The 12,693-nt window shown below is 41.2% G+C and overlaps 1 protein-coding gene across 2 annotated transcripts; it reads left to right on the forward strand.

The window, feature by feature from the left end:
- The first annotated feature begins 214 nt into the window (after window positions 1–214).
- On the forward strand, window positions 215–6,659 carry ppp1r3aa (protein phosphatase 1, regulatory subunit 3Aa). 2 transcript variants are annotated; one of them, XM_040153448.1, is made up of 4 exons: window positions 215–1,091; window positions 2,044–2,102; window positions 2,280–2,377; window positions 2,946–6,659. In XM_040153448.1, the coding sequence occupies exons 1-4, from the start codon at window positions 310–312 to the stop codon at window positions 6,288–6,290; spliced, it is 4,284 nt and encodes a 1,427-aa protein (XP_040009382.1). In that variant the 5' UTR covers window positions 215–309; the 3' UTR covers window positions 6,291–6,659. The 2 variants fall into 2 exon arrangements, with proteins under 2 accessions (XP_040009382.1, XP_040009392.1); XM_040153458.1 differs by lacking the exon at window positions 2,280–2,377 and having other exon boundaries at window positions 2,946–2,980.
- Window positions 6,660–12,693: the final 6,034 nt, after the last annotated feature.

A 12,693-nucleotide genomic window follows, 5' to 3' on the forward strand; every position in this document is an offset into this window, starting at 1 on the left:
TTAAAGTGCCTTGTAAAAGCTACATTTTCACATATTTATTTTTTATTACTAGCAAAAATATTGTGAGGGGATAACTCAGAGGATATCTGGCCTGCCATGCTCTAGTTAAATGTGTCCTATTAATAGGCCTGGCTCCGACTCACAATGTTCAGCTGTAACCAAACTCCATCTGTCAAGTCACGTCCTCTCCCTGCTCTCCCGTCTACAGTATCACTGCAGCCAGGCTAGGGGCACTCTGGTCTGTGCCACCCTCCGAGCCAGACAGACGGCAGGACGGGCCAACAGCTGCCTCTCAGACCACCACACATTATGGAGGCTCTGTATATTCAACCCTTGGAAGAGGATGGGCTGATGATGGAGGAGGAGGTACGGCAAAAAAGCGGGGAACAGGAAGATGTTGGAATAGAGGCCTCGTCACCCATGGGCTCCACCACAGACGATGAAACAGATGAGGACTCAGAACCAGAGCCCCCACCCGTCGTTCGCAGGAAGGTGTCATTCGCTGATGCATTTGGCCTCAACCTGGTATCAGTTAAGGAGTTTGACAAAGTTGAAGTGACAGAGCCAGAGGTCAGCCAGCCTCCTGAAAGTGAGGAAACCCATCCTTTAGAGGAATTCTACATGTCCTGTCTGTTTACAGTCCCCTCCTCCCCAGAGGAGCTGGACCAAAGGCTGCAGGCGCAGATGATTGAGCTGGAAAGCATCGAGCTTCTCCCAGGAACCACAACACTCCGTGGCACCATCAGGGTGGTCAACCTCTGCTACAGTAAGTCTGTTTATGCCCGGTTCACCCTGGATAGCTGGAACAGCTACTTTGACCTGCTGGCGGAGTATGTGCCCGGATCCAGTGACAGGAAAACCGACAGATTTACTTTCAAGTATACTCTGATTCCTCCCTTTGAGAGGGAGGGGACCAGAGTGGATTTTTGCCTGCGTTATGAAACATCGGTGGGCACTTTCTGGGCTAACAACAAGGAAATGAACTATGTGCTCTTCTGCCACCAGAAAGGAACTGCCAAAGAGCATGTGCCTCAAGTGCTAGAGGAAAGTGCCAACTACAAGAGCAAGAGGAGCTGTCTCAAAGCTAACAGGTGAGAGAATCTGATGCTGATCTTTTTTTAAACATGACCCCGCTGAAGGAAATCATGTCAGCCTCAAATGTCAACAATAGATGTCATAGCGTAGTAATCAATATTAAAATTTAATGTAGGTAATTTGGATCACTCAGGGCAAACTTTTCATAGAAGTAAAGCTATTACATGATCTTACTGTCACTGCCTGGCAGACCTCAAACAGAAACAGGGAGAGTCTCAAAATAATTGTCATTTAATGTGGTGGAAAAATTGAACATTTAACATGCTGTGAGTCTCTCTTTAAACTGTGCTGTCCTTCTCATTAGAGTGAAGCACAAGCTAATATTGCTTGCTGGTTGTGCCTTTGTGTGTGTACAGTAGGCTGTTATGTAACTTTTCAGTAATGGACTTTAGAACAAATATTGCCCATTTAAAGTCTATACAATCCTTTTTCTGCTTTAGGAATTATAGTTCTTTATTATGTATGTATGCATGTTCTTGTCTGATTTGCTTCAGCACAAAGATACTGAAATGTAATAATGCAGCAGACAAACGTATTTCAAAGGTCGCTGGCACAAGTATGTGCAGATTGCACTGAAACAAACACAACACCTATTCAGTTTACACATATTACAGTGTATCAAAGGGCCTGTTCTGATGCAGGTGTAGTACAGGAGAGATGAAGAAAAACAGCAGTGTAAAAAGTTTTGAGGATGTCTCTTTGATAAAATACACAGACTAGGTGAAAGCGCAGACTCCCCCTTTATTCTGCCATTTCACTAAACTTTGGTCATAAAGATGAGATGTACTATAGATAAAGAGGGAACGGGCAAGTTAAAGAAACAATTACAAGCCTTGAGAATTTACAAGACATGGTGGTTAGTGGAGCGAGGGTGGCCCTTTTAATCTGAAAGTGTATGGGTTTACGTGATGTTATGTAATGTTGTTACTAATGTATTTTGAACCGCAGGAGGGGAAGTGCAGAGGAGAAGACCAAGGAGACCATTAACACAGCAACAGTTGCTGCAGGTGTGTATACTTACTGTTTCAGTGTGTGTGCATGTGTGCTTGTACAGTGGGGTCCAAAAGTCGGAGACCACGTTCAGACTTTTGGACCCCACTGTACATGACTGTGTGTGTTTATTTAAGTGTGTGTATGAGTGTGCAGGCAAACTTTGTCCCTTGCATTTGTGGTTTATTTTGCAGAAGCACAGGCCACTCATAAAGCAGAGAAGGCCAACAGAAAGGCAGTGGACAGCGCAGAGACACAATCAATTTTATACCATGAAGAACACAAACCTTTGGTGAGGTTCATTTATTATCTTTTGAAGTCAACATCCCTCAGAAGTAAACACAGCTTGCCACAAAACAACTCACGATCAGTGCTAGTTCTTATTTGTCTCCAGATAGATGTAAACCGTAGATATAAAGTGAACAAATAGGTGTGTTCTTTCAAAGGTATGAATGGCAACTGAGCCAGAGATGCATATCATACTGAACAGTGCTGAGTGAGTCTGTGAAAGATAGGGAACATCAGCTACCCTGACACTTGAGAACATGCCCAAAATCACTTGTGCAAACTATTAATAATGAATGCAACCTGCTTGTAAACTTGCAGTAAAGTTCAAAAAAAGGCTTATATGCTGAGGTTGCAGCAGTGTTGCAGTTCTTTACATCATCACCAAGATGTTACCTATCAAAGAACACTCACAGAATAGTCCATTACACAGCTTTTTTGTCATCAAGCCAGAATTAGTATTTAAATTAGCAGATTACCTTAAAGACTAACAAAAGATTGTGCTGGTAGCCTCTGGTTACAGTTCAAGTAGTTCAAGCATTAACACTTGGCTTGACCTTTGACCTTTCTGACAGGTGGATAGCGTAAAACGCCGGCACATAGCAAAACGTTTGGCACGTGTACAGCAATACCTCTCCCAGACGAGACAACAAATACAAAAGGCTTATTCACATGACTCAGCCAATGGCCAGGGGGTTTCTCAGCCTTTGCCAGGTCCAAGGGATGACTCTGCCAGCTTTCTCTATAACCACCACAAGAAACAAGCCAAGGAGAATCCACAGGTCCTCACCTACCATCAGATTCCTCTGCTTACACTGGACTGGAACAATGATAAACCGCAGCAGAGGGGGGCGGCTGATATGGACGACATGTGGACTGGAAGCTCCAAGCTGACCCAAGCGTCAGAGGAAAATATAGAAGGTACACCTTCTGTTAATGATCTGTGGGAGACCTTTCTTAACGGCACAGATGATACCACTGATAAAGAAACCTCAGTGTGTGATGCATGGCAAGAATTTCTTAATGGGCCAAGCTGTAAGGACCATTCTGGTGTTCCAGAGTCAGAATGGCTGCAGACAGCAGTGTCAGTGTCTCCCTCAAATGATAAGGAGCCCCAAACCCAATATGCAGCAAGCAGTCAAGAGTTTCAAGAATTTCAGGTGAGCAGAGATACACCCACCACCTTACATGCACTCACCTTAGCTGCACGTCAGCTGCTGTCAGACAAACGCGAAACATTGTTGACTAATGTCACATTGAACCCTGAAGACCACCAGCCAGCAGTGGCATGTGTCAGCAGTCCAAGCGATGACAACACAGCATCACAAGATGCATCCCAAAGGTCACAGACAAACTCTGTAACCGACACTTTGCAGGAATCTGGCCTCAAAGGGGCAAGGCCTGTGTCCGAGGGCTCTGTTGACAGTTCAGCTGAGTGTCACAAGTGTGTAATCTGGGAGCAAGAAGGAGAAGGAATAATGGTAGAAGCAGAAGGAAAAGGAGGAGATGAGTCCTTCACACTGCATACAGCTGACTTAGTAACAAGCTCAGGGGAGTCGAAGACAACAGATATGACAGCAATGCCAGAGTCTCAGAATGCCAGCACTGTTGATAGAATCTCACAGGGAGCAAGGCTGGACGAGGGCTTTTCTTCCAGCGGGGAAGGGGAGGTTATGGGTATAGCACACAATGCGATGGATGACACGCTGGCATTTAGGGAGACAAGCAGACAGGAGACAAAGGATGGGGAGAGGTTTGTCTTTTCCACATCCAGACAAAGAGCAGAGGAAAGGATCACGACGAATCGTATGGAAAATAAAGTATATTCAGAAGAGGAGATATTTAGGCCACATAAAACAGAAGAGTGTGGAATCTCCCAGAGGTATGAAGATGAAAAGCAATGTGAGGGATTCACGCTGAACCAAAAGAGTGAAAATCCATTACAGGAGAATGAGGGAGATGAAAATGAAATAAGACCTGCACAGTCACATGCACATGAATTCCGTCCAGACCAAACATGTGAGGAGAATTTCAGACCAAACCTAGTAATGGAAAGTGAATTCAACTTGGATGAATCAGAAAACAGAGATATGGCTTCAAATAACAAAGACTTGGAGGGATTCAGACAGGCAGTGGTGGGAAATTCCTATTGTACAAAAAGCATAGAAACAAAGAGACTAATTGGTGCAGAAGCCGAAATGATCCGTGTATTAGATGAGGAAGCATGGCAACATAATAACAAAGCTTTACAACTGAATTCGTCAGACTGGCAGAGGGGAAACACATCAATAATTTCAGAAGTACATAGTAAACAGTCGAGGCCAATCCAAGCAGAGGAAGAACTGTGTGTTCAGAAAGAGGAGGAGGACTCAACACTTACACAAGTAGAGGAAAATGTACTAAAATGTGAAACAGGTGAACATGTGTTAGTCTCAAATCAGACAGAAGAAGGAAAAAGCTTGAGTTGTAGTGGAATAATTGTGGAGCAGCAGGAAACAAACCCATCATCACAGGACACAGACACTGTGGAATCAAGGGAAAGGGTAAAGGTATTCCAAAGTGACCATGATACATTCAGACCTTTTCCAATAGATAAATGCAACCCAGACCCAATGGAGGTCGTAGAATTGAGACTGGTATCATCACGGGGCATTATGAAGGGTAAGAAAGGGGATGTAGGCAGTGAAATATGCCCAGAAGAAGTTATGGTGAAGGAGAACATTGCACAGAAAGACAGAACTTCAACAGAACTTCAACACCAACCTGAGACAACAGAAAATACAGAGGAAGATATGAGTCAGACAGACAAAAATGAGAGCATGAGCATTGGAGAACTGAAGATAGACGCAATGGGGGAGTTGATGGGTAATGTGGAGGACCCTCAGGGAGAGAGGAAGAATGCACCGGCTGAATTGAAAGAACAAGAGTTGTCAGCAGAAGTTGAGAGCTCTCCACGTGTTGAATATAAAAAACTGTCAGGGGGAACAAAGGAACCTATTACAGCAGAAAATACTGTAGCGCTTGAAGTGATAGAGTCGAGACTGGAGGAGATGATCATAGAAAGATTTGGAGAAGATTTGGTCAGGGGGATTTGGGAAGAGGTTTTTGGTCAGAAAGCAGAGCCCTCTAAAGGAGACACAAATATTGTTGATGGAATGCAGGGCAGGCTGTCAGATACACCTGATATCACTCATGATTGCCATCTTCTTTTTGAGAAAGACTTCAGTGATGATTTTGATTCAGGTATATTTTCCATGACAGAATTATCAACAGATCCAAATTTAAGCCTCTGTCAAGGGCTAGAGCAAGCCACAGTGACCAGTAGCAATGAATACTCCCCAAAAGAAAGAAGTCAGCCACTCGCTTCTATAGAGCAAACTCACTTTCTCTCTGAATTACAGACAGATTTGAATTCAAGTGCCCATCTCAGTCAAGATCTCACTGCCGCTTTAGCTGCCCTGAGTAGGCAGTCACAGACTAAATCAGCCCAAACTCTGTGCGCTCCACAGGATCAGGAAAAATACTCTCAGATAAAAGAAAGATCAGTCATCTGTCAGGAGACGCACAGACAAATAGAAGACTGTGTCGTCGCCCACAAGGAGAATATTAATCGATCAGCCCACCCATCTCACAAACATCTAAGCTCCTCCTCTGAGAAATTAAAAGAGTCTGATGGTGTCGTATGGTGGAGTATATTATACATGTTCAGTCACATCACCAGACTTCTAATATGCGCCCTTTTAGTTGCTGGATTCTTTGTCATCGTTTTCTTCTATGATTTCCCAGCATTCTTTGCGCTCTACATATTTTCATTGTCCTGGTGGTTTTATAAGTTGAGGAGACATGGGGTGACGATGAACAAGGGGATAGGCCGCGAGTTCTCAGAGGGAGGGGACGCTGTTAAAGAGCGCCATGTGTAGCATTTTTAAACAACAGTGCATCATTGTCAAGTTAACGTTAATGTCCTCCATATTTGCACACGTTCATACTGTATATTAACACTGGTGAGTCCATTGTGAAGGTGATTGTTAGCCACAAAAATGGGTGCAATAAAACAAAATGCTACACACAGCACCAGTAGTGTGTGTTTGGTTGTGTGTTTTATATTTATTTTTTCTTTTCTAACTCTAAATGATGAATTTAGTTTAGTGGGTCCCAACCTTTTGTGACTTGTGACCCCTTAAAAAAAGCAGTGACTACTTATGATCCCCTTATCACCCATTGTATATGTTTACCGGTTATAACCCGTTCAAGCAAAGAGTGAGCTTTTTTTTGTTTGTTTGTTTGTTTTCTTGGTTCATTTAAATGATTAGAGGAAAATATGAAAAATAACACACATTTGGTGCAGCAGAAATAGTTTTTTTTTTTCATTTAATTCCCCGCCTGTTATGTCTTGTGGCCCTTTAAATTTGTCTTGTGACCCCTCGTGGTTGTCCCAACCCCCACGTTGGAACCACTGAGTCCATAAATCAGTTCTTGGTAATAAAATCAACAAACAAATGTATCTTTTCAAGTTATATTTGGTCAATTAAACATTAAAGCTAAAATAAAAGTATTATGTTTTTCTTATTTCATTTATATGAAAATTCACCTGTTGTTAAATGTCTTAGTTAATGTAGATTTATGGGTACGATGTGTTCAATTTGCTTTGTTTTACGGGCCCAATATTACTTTACAGTGCACCAAATGGAACAAAGTGACTGACCTTGCTTCTCTTCAATAAAAGAAATTCATATGACTAAAGAAACAACTTTCTTTTTTTCTTTTTTTTTTTCTTTTACATTGACACAACATGAATTTTGTGCACAAAATGTTGATTCATTTCATATTTCTTTTACATTCATTATTTTATATTTTTTCTGAATTTTGGCTGCACTCATGAGAAACGAGGCCAGGAGGGGAAGTGTTTCAGTATTATATTCAACTTTAAATCCATTCAGAGTACATTTTTTCAGTCCCCTTGTAAGATTAGACTTCTTTTTTTAAGGACTACTTGCAGATATTGTCAGATTCCATTTGTTAAATTATGGTATTTGACATGCATTTATACATTATATCGTGCATTATTTTCTCCTTCTGTTCACAGCAAAAAGAACATTATCCGTGTAACTAACCCTCTCTCTAAGCCTAAAAATGACTTGTTCTGTATCTAACCATGTATATATTTTATCTGCAAAACAAGATATACCTCTTCATTCATGGTAGATGTGTGAAATTATATCTTTCATAGCCTCACGACAAGATGGTGCGGCAACAAGGTATATAATGGTGTTTTAAGACCACATACCTCAGTTGAATGGTCTGACCAGTATTCATCTACAGTCTTCTCACATGTAGCGTGATTGGAAAAAGTCATACTCCTTGTTACCAGTCATTCACAGATAAACTGTATTTTAACTACCATAGACTCTTTCAGTATTACTCATATGATAACTCATTGACCCTGAGATGACGCCCTTCACAGACTGGAGGAACAGTCAGCAGTTCACTATTCTTGGATTTGAAGATTGCTATAAAGTTAATTCAGTCATCTGGAGGAACTTGTAACATGAAGAAAAAGGTAATAATCTTAGGAAGTAAAAATCAAACATTTCTGTGGTTCTCTGGGATGATATATTTTTATCAGCAGAATTACATGTTGATCATCAAATGAATAAACTCTTTGAACCTTACCCGTGGGTCTGAAAGTGAACACGTGCCCATCCCTGCCTCTTGTCTCTAAGGAGTCATTTATCGTTTCAATTTTAGTGCCTGCTGACAGGAGTTGGAGCTCGGTCAAATTCATATAGCAAACAGTCCATTTCATCCCTACTGCTCATGTGACTTACTAAAGGCACTTTATTACAAGGTTAATGATACAATAGGGTAAAATTCAGCCTTTCTACATAGTAATGTCCACTTCACTGCTCTTACAGTGGCCTTCCCAAAATGGATACACACCATTTAGGAAACCCTTGATAGTTACCGGTTTGACATAGTGGGTTGAATATATTAACTAAATCCACTATAAAATAAAGGTCCAGATATATCACGCAAGTTCAACAAGTGTGCACAAGTAGTAGTGTGCATGGTATGTAAACCATATAAGGGAATTTTTGTAATGTAATGGTAAATGATTATAATTTTTACAGGTATTGAACAAAAACAAAAGCATTTATTGAAATGTACAAAAAACCTTTGAGAGGGACATAAAACCTTTCGGTTGTGATAATGTGTGTTCACCTTGATGATACTTAATACTTCTTTATAACTCTACACCCTACACCTATACTGTAGTATATACAATATATTGCTTAGTCATTATGAAGCCAGTAATTGTAGTAAATTTAATTTCACTGCTGAGAATTATGGACAAAATTACATGATTTAATGCAGTCAGTCTTTTGTCAGAAACAATGTACATTTTGAAATTTACATTCCTACAGTTGCTAGACCATCGCGTGGCTGGATATAGTTCTGTATGATTTCATATGTGTCCTTGGCTGTGTGAACTCACACCTGTCTATGCCTCTATCTCCACGTATTGATGAGACAAACAGTCCAGCAAGCATTTGCTGCATGGCAGTTTGCCAGATGTAGCCATGCCCGGACCTAAAGAAATATAAAAAACACTCAAAATATTGTTACATGGCAACAACAATAATGACAACAGACATTGTCACGAATTTCATTTTGTTATTATCTTTACACCGCTGCTTTAGTGCTGTTAATGCCGTTGTATCACTCTACGTATTATTTGCTAGATCACCACAAACAGATAGTTCTCACTGTGTGACACTGTGTGTGATAAAGTGGTGGCTTGAGTGACACTGCAGTTAAGCAGAAGTCACTTGATCCCATCTGGGGTATGTTGACCTTTTGTAAGATGGCTCCAGTCCCCTGCTGGCACCTTTAGAAAACTGGCCGAAAGCCAGTTTTGGCACAGCAGAAGGATACTCTTCACTGGGCACTGATCTGAGGAGGCACAGTACAAACCTGGCTCAGCTGCTGTAGTGTGTGCAGTCAAAAAGTAGCAGTGACGTGAAGAAATTGAGAATCAAGGACAGAATCTTGATGAGCTGAGGTTATCCTGAGGAGCAGGGCTATTTGTTATATTCCTGACTAACTGACGTGCCAACATGTAAGGATTATAAATCCATTATTGCTGCACTAGGAGTTAGCGGGGAGGGTTGCATGTTTTATAAATCCAGACGGCAGTGAGATAGCTGTTGGGAAACTTTAGTATCCCAAAATCATATGATGACAGTAATTTGTTGTCTGATCTACTAGCCTTTTTCCCTGAGTGGCAATATTAAAAACATTAAAATGAAAATATATCAATAAGAAACTGCAGATTACATGAAACACAATGTTCATTTTCTTGATATAAATGGTAATGCAGTAGTTTGAAAAAGGCCAGAATTACTTCACTATGTGAACATTGTGGTACTTCGTACAGTGAAAGTTGTTCATTTGCATCAAGAAATTTAAATTGCCTCACCTAATGATACTTTTTCAGATACATTTTAAGAAAAAAAATTATCGGAATGGAAGTTCAAATCAAATTGATTGATTCTTTGGAAGTGAAAAGGCTGGGGATAGCTTTTAGTCTGGTTTATATGAGGTTGCTGAGGGTCCCTGGGGTGGCAGAGGAAGACAAGCTAATTGACTCTCCGGATCACACTCTGAACCTCGTGTCTCGACTAAAATGAGAGCCTATCATCATACATTAGGCTGATGGTCTCCTCATTCGCTCTCTCGTATTACAGTCTGTATACAGGATTTTGTGTGCTGGTATGTGTATCTGTGTACGTGCATATGTGGATCCCACTATCATGTGAGAGATATTCTCAGGAGTGCATTCCTGTATAAGTATCTGACACAAGCTTCCTGTGTCTTTAATATCAATCATCAAAGCTTTAAAAGATTAAAGTAGTTACTGTTTCTTCCTACAGTTGTCTTGTGATAAGTCAGGGATTTAATTATATAACAAAGAGGGAATAAGGAAGAAAGGATATATAATGGCTTTAAGGCAGCTCAACAACTCTTTTTCTTTATCCTCCATATGTAGAGAATACTACCGCTACTGCTAAGGCTACCCATGATTTAAGAAAATGCATCTTGTCATGATACTGTTACACACTTTGGATATAAGTGTATGCCAACAGGATTAAGTGGAAAAAAAAAAACGATTTTTTCTAAAGAACGAGGTGTAAGGTTACAAGGCATCCAGCAGATGGCAATGCAGCTCTACTTTTCAAATAATCCACTACATGCTCAGTTGGTCTGAAACCAAAATCATGGCTAATGGTTTTGGTTTATTCTAAAACAATATAGGAATCGTGTGATCACCTCAGGCTAACATTTGACACCATCTGCATAATCCTAAATTTATGATGTAATTTTGCATAATAAGTAGTTTGATCCAGAGGGTGACAAACACACAATCTATTTTGTCAATCCCTGTAGCACAATCACTGTGCAGTGAAGTGCACTGTTGGGGACAAAAGGGTGCATGAGGACATGGTATGTGAGTGGATGAGAGCAAAAAAATGAGGCAGGGCCATGTTATGCAGCCTGAGGGGACCAGAGGCACTCTGCTGACAGATTGGAGACTTGACAGAATGCATCGTCCACACTCTCCCCGGTCTGGGGAACCACTTTTTATTCATCCGTCCCGCCATTCCGCCTTTGTCAGCCTCCCCGTCGGCTCCCTGTGCTCCTCTCCCTCAACCTTCAACCTTGCCAGCTTCATCTCCCCTAGACCTCCTCCCCTTGCCATCTCGGCGTCTCTCTTTCTCAAACAAACCTGCATGCCTGCCGCCCCTCCTTGCCTCAGCCTTGCCTCCTTCTCGGACTACCCTTAGCGACTCGACATTCCCAGATGTCTGCTGGCTCTTGCATCACTGAGACAGCCGGGCTCTCTGCTGTTGCCACTTGGCATTTGAAAGCTGTGCTTGCACGGGACACAGTCAGCTCTCATTCAACACTAATTGCAGTATACCGACTGCTAGAGGATTCATCTGAGATTAAAGCAGTGGAGTGGTACCATAAACCTGTAGGTTGTTTCTTAACATTTTAATGCATTTGTTGTCACATTGAAGATAGGAGTTGCAAGTGATTGTTGGCAGCCACATACTATCAACCATTACAATAATGCATCTACTGTGTTTTATCTCATTTCCATAAATGTGATAAATTTGTTTCCAAGTGAAAAAAGGTAACTCTTTAAACAGAAGCTCATTGTAACTTTTCTCAAAATATGGACATCTGATCTTTGAAATCAGATTCATTTCTGTGCATTAAAACACAGATATTAGGCCGAGCTAAACGCATATATTACGCTTTAGGAGAACACATTGCACAATATATCTTATGCTTTTATAGCGGTTTTTACGGTGCTCTTACTTCCTTTGCTTTCATTTGCACTATTACCGTGAGATGACATAGTTGTTTGTCATCTTTAGTGCTGTCGGCTGGGTTTCTTTCATCACAACGAGGAGGTGTGAGAAAAGAATGCGGAGAAGGATGGGGAGGAGAGGTGGAGGAGGGGCAGATATTCACATGAGCCTTAGATTTAGACATGGTTTTTACACAAAATATAGAAGGGTGAGAAGAGAGAGACACGGAGGGAGCATTTGTAAGTGCATAGGAGGAAGGTTTTGGTAACCTTAAAATGCTGTGGAGTCAAGATGAAAGGGAATAATATCTAATATTAAACCCTATTTATGTAACACTTTTCATAACATGAAAAGTGTGTGCTCTGTATGTCTGCCGCAAGGTTCTGGATAGCAGCAACGGATGACAAATACTCTTTTTTTTTTTTTTTTTAGCCTAAATAATCTCACCCCATTTTACTTGAAAAAAAGCAGAAGAGCCAAGAGAAGTGGCTTGTTAAGATGGACATTTTTTGCAGTACAGAGTGAATCACGTTTAGCTATTTTTCTGTGCCGCCCTGCAACTCAGCCAACTAATACAAGGAGACATGCCGTTCCTGAGAAAATTTCCCTTTGGCAGCCCTTTCCGAACCTTGTAGAAAAACCATGGTGCCAGGCGGTTCTCTGTTCTCTGCAAGCGAGCGAGCATCCCCGCCGCTAGCTGTTGATCAGTAATATTTTCAAGGCCAGAAATACGCTTTTTACTTTATTTTTCTCAAACGCAAAACAATTCGGAAGAATGCAACCCAAACATCCATCCTATACATACAGTATGCATATATCATTCAGCTACTCCAGGTACAGATATTCTTGCCTACTCAAATAGGTTATCCACCACTGACATCTTAGTTCATTTTGACACGGGCGACAGCTGCATACTGTAGTTTACTGTTAATATTGTGATTGA

The sequence above is a fragment of the Xiphias gladius genome, chromosome 2 (assembly GCF_016859285.1).
Source record: "Xiphias gladius isolate SHS-SW01 ecotype Sanya breed wild chromosome 2, ASM1685928v1, whole genome shotgun sequence".
Taxonomy (NCBI): Eukaryota; Metazoa; Chordata; class Actinopteri; order Istiophoriformes; family Xiphiidae; genus Xiphias; species Xiphias gladius.